The sequence below is a fragment of the Eschscholzia californica genome, unplaced genomic scaffold, assembly GCF_041429995.1.
Source record: "Eschscholzia californica isolate CP2 unplaced genomic scaffold, dmEscCali1.0.p SCAF_1, whole genome shotgun sequence".
Classification (NCBI taxonomy): domain Eukaryota; kingdom Viridiplantae; phylum Streptophyta; class Magnoliopsida; order Ranunculales; family Papaveraceae; genus Eschscholzia; species Eschscholzia californica.
Window position 1 is genome coordinate 2761085 of NW_028238198.1, and position 3550 is coordinate 2764634.

Below are 3550 nucleotides of genomic sequence, written 5' to 3' on the forward strand. Positions count from 1 at the left end.
TTGGCGGGTAAACTTCGACCCAACTTTATAGATAAATTAATTATGGGAAATTTTAAAGACGCCCCTCGTAAGTGTTAAAGGCGCCTTCTTAATCACAAACTCACTTTCAGATTGCTTAGAAAGAGGCGCGCCCTTCACATTAATAGGAGGCTTCTTTAAAACTTCCCATTTTTAATTCGTTTTAATTTGGTGGGAACTGTTGGGTAAGATGTGCCCTCAACCACAACCCACGACAATGAGCTTGGTTGGGCATGTTGACTTGTTCCTTTGGGTATCTTGGGTTTTCATTCAAGTCATGTATAAGATTTGATATTGTATCAAAAAAAAGGAAGTATAAGATTCGATTTGAAGTTTGAATTGCCCCCAGTTAGGTTTCGAGATATTTATATTTGTCTGATTTGTGATATCTAATTCGTTTGAATGGATGATTTGGTTAATTTTAAGTTTATTTTAGTCAGATAGATGTACATCGCTTTTCGTTGTTTTCTTGACAAATTCAACGTAATTGACATCTGATTTGTTATTCACTATAACAACCTTTATTCATGGTTTCATCTTTTGATTAAAATCTAATCTTGTTCAGGACCTTGTATGATATATAAGTGTTTTACGCGACAATACAGTGTAAAAGCATGTCTCACTCTTTGTTTCTCTAATTTGTTGGCGTAACTCAGACTCGCCTTAACCAATAAAGACTCACACAATATCAAGTAACGCCTCCACTAGATTATCTAAATTATTATACAATAAATCTCTCTTCAATATGAATAACTAAAGGAGGCATGTCCGAACTTCATTGGGTCGAAGTAGAAGTTCTTAAATCGACTATGATATTTTGCACAACTCTAAAAGTGACTAGGATTTTTAACTGACTTAAGTGGCCGAGCAGATACATATCAATAAAAAATAAATCTTATTTCTCTCTAAATCATATCCGACTTAGTTAAGTTGGTCCGGATTCAGCCATCCCGACTATAGTAAGGAATACTACTGTACATTTTTGTGTTCCAAAATACCAACTTCCCATACCTATTTTTGTTTAAACTAAACTTTTTAGTGGTAAAAATGGTCCTACCATAGAAGGCTAACCACTAAAATTAAGACAAGCACCACTTCAAGATAAAACTGAAAATCTGAATCACTCAATCACTTTCTCTTTCTCTTTTCTCTCTCTAAAAATACTTATTTGAAGATAGAAAGAAACAATGGGGGAATTATTAGGTCCTTCAGTTGGTTACAAACACAGATTCCCACTTTCAGGTACTTCCTTTTCTCTCTCCAATTTGAATCTTCTTGAATTAGTTTCAGGTAGAATTTGGTGAATTTCTGACTATCTATCACTATAAATCTATAATGGGTGAGAATCAGGTAGGCATTTAAATTATGTTAAGAGAGAGAAAGGGGAATTACAGTTTCAGGGTTTTGGGTCATCTTCATCTAGTTCCAAATGGCAATGTACTGCTTCATCATCATCGTCTTCTTCCCCGTCTTCGTCTGTCAAATCCAATGAGAAGCTTTCGACATTCTCTTCGAGACTTGCTACTGATTTGCCTCTTTATGAGCCTCCTGGGGTACTTCTTCTTTCTCTCTTTCTCTCTATAGACTCTGTATCTTACAAATTGAATTTTGTAGGTTTCATTTGATCAATACCTAAATGATAAAGCAAGAGTTTTTCAAGCAATTTTTCCTGATAAAAGGAGGAGTGAGAGATTGAATGAGGTAATCTTAATTATACCCATCTTTACTTTCTTCTTCTTAATTCAATTTCTCAATTGAACCCTAAACCATTGTTCTTGTGCTACTCAATATGATAGTTAGGGTTTTCATTTGCTTAAAATGCGCAAAATATTTGATGATAAGTGTTTTGTTCCTAGGTTAGATTTGAAAATCTAACTCCGTGCTGAATTGAATGGAGTCATGTTTCAGAATGTTTGTTATTGTCAGACTATGACTGGTTTGGCTCGATTTTGGTTCATTTGTTTCAGACGATCCATATTCAGAGAAAACACACCAATACAATCTCATTTCTAGTTATGTAGGAGGATACTAGCTATTATTTAAACCCACAACTTCAATTGTTATCGAACACTTACCATCATTTAGGTATATATATATATATAAACAACTAGCTCTAAAAAGCTCACTATATTGGAGTGTTATTACGATTTTAGAGTCGTCGAGCTATGATATCATTTAGCAGTATACAAACAAGCACTTCGTCGACAGAGTTAGAACTTCGCCACAGTTATTAAGCTTTCTTATAACACTTGTAACTATTTCACCCCTTCGCCAAAAAGATATAACATTATTAAAATCGAATTCCTGAACTTGTGAGTGTTAATATGCTACATCATTTATTTGAATACTAACTACTACCTCTACTCAACAATGGCTCCAAGTTGATGAATATCTGGAGAAACATGAATGAACACCTAATAGTATCAAAGATTTGATTCAAAAGCAAACTTTGTGCAGGATGAGTGGAGAATACAAATGCTTCCTATACAATTTCTCTTTTTGACTGCATGGCCTATTATTGACATGAAGCTAAGGTGCAAAACTCAAGGAAACGATTACCCACCCGGTGTTCCTACTGACACGACCAAGGTCCTTGAGCTCGATATTGTAAGTGCTTTTCCATTTCGAACCATTTCACATATCTCAAGTAACTAATTCCTTACTCGCTACTGCTTCTTCGACAATATCAGGTAGATTGCAAGCTTAATATCCGAACAAGTACTAGTGTTGGTTTAGATATCAAGTTTGATTTTTTCAAAATTACGAATCCTCAAACCCTTCTTTACACATCTATAGCGCTGATTAATGCAGGTTAGATGGGAGCTACAAGGTTTAGACAATGTTCTTGATCCATCTCATTTCTCACTTGGTGTAAAAGGAGCTTTATATCCTTATAGACGAGGAATTAGAACTCGTCTTAAAGGTCAATTAGAGATGACTATAAGCTTTGTTCTTCCTCCTATGCTTGCTGTAGTGCCAGATGATGTTCTCACTAACGTCGCAGAATCGGTTAGTTCATTCATATGAACTCACTTTCAATAACTCAATGTCAATGAATTCCTATGATAGTTTTTAGGTAATTCGATTAAGTTGTGTTTTTGAATTGAATGGAACAGGTATTGAACAGATTAGTCGAGAATATGAAAGAAAAAGTTAATGGTAGTTTGCTTGCTGATTTTAGTGAGTTCAAGAAGGAGAAGAAGCTTAAAAGAAATATTTGAAGTTTTTGCAAATTTGCAATTTCCAACAATTATTGATATTAATGATGATAAAAATGTCTACGTTTTACAAGTAAAATGAATTTTCATTTTAGTAAGTAATTACAATTTCTTTGTTTAGTATTAAGATCCATTAGATCAACTCCTCTTCATCTTCAAACTATCGTTTCCTAGCCTGGGCTGAAGGTTTTTTGGGTGGTGGAGGAGTTCTTCCTCGACGAAAAAGAACTGCTAAGAGCTCTCATCTTCTGGAAGATATAATATGGCCACGGCTTTGGGGAATAAAGAAAATTCTCCGGGAATAAAGACTAAGG

At 34.6% G+C, this 3550-nt stretch overlaps 1 protein-coding gene across 1 annotated transcript; it reads left to right on the top strand.

Moving 5' to 3' along the window:
• The first annotated feature begins 1004 nt into the window (after positions 1–1004).
• On the top strand, positions 1005–3334 carry LOC147563210 (uncharacterized). Its single transcript, XM_086635628.1, has 6 exons — positions 1005–1260; positions 1369–1571; positions 1633–1719; positions 2476–2625; positions 2830–3027; positions 3135–3334. The coding sequence occupies exons 1-6, from the start codon at positions 1206–1208 to the stop codon at positions 3237–3239; spliced, it is 798 nt and encodes a 265-aa protein (XP_086491754.1). The 5' UTR covers positions 1005–1205; the 3' UTR covers positions 3240–3334.
• The last annotated feature ends 216 nt before the right edge of the window (positions 3335–3550 follow it).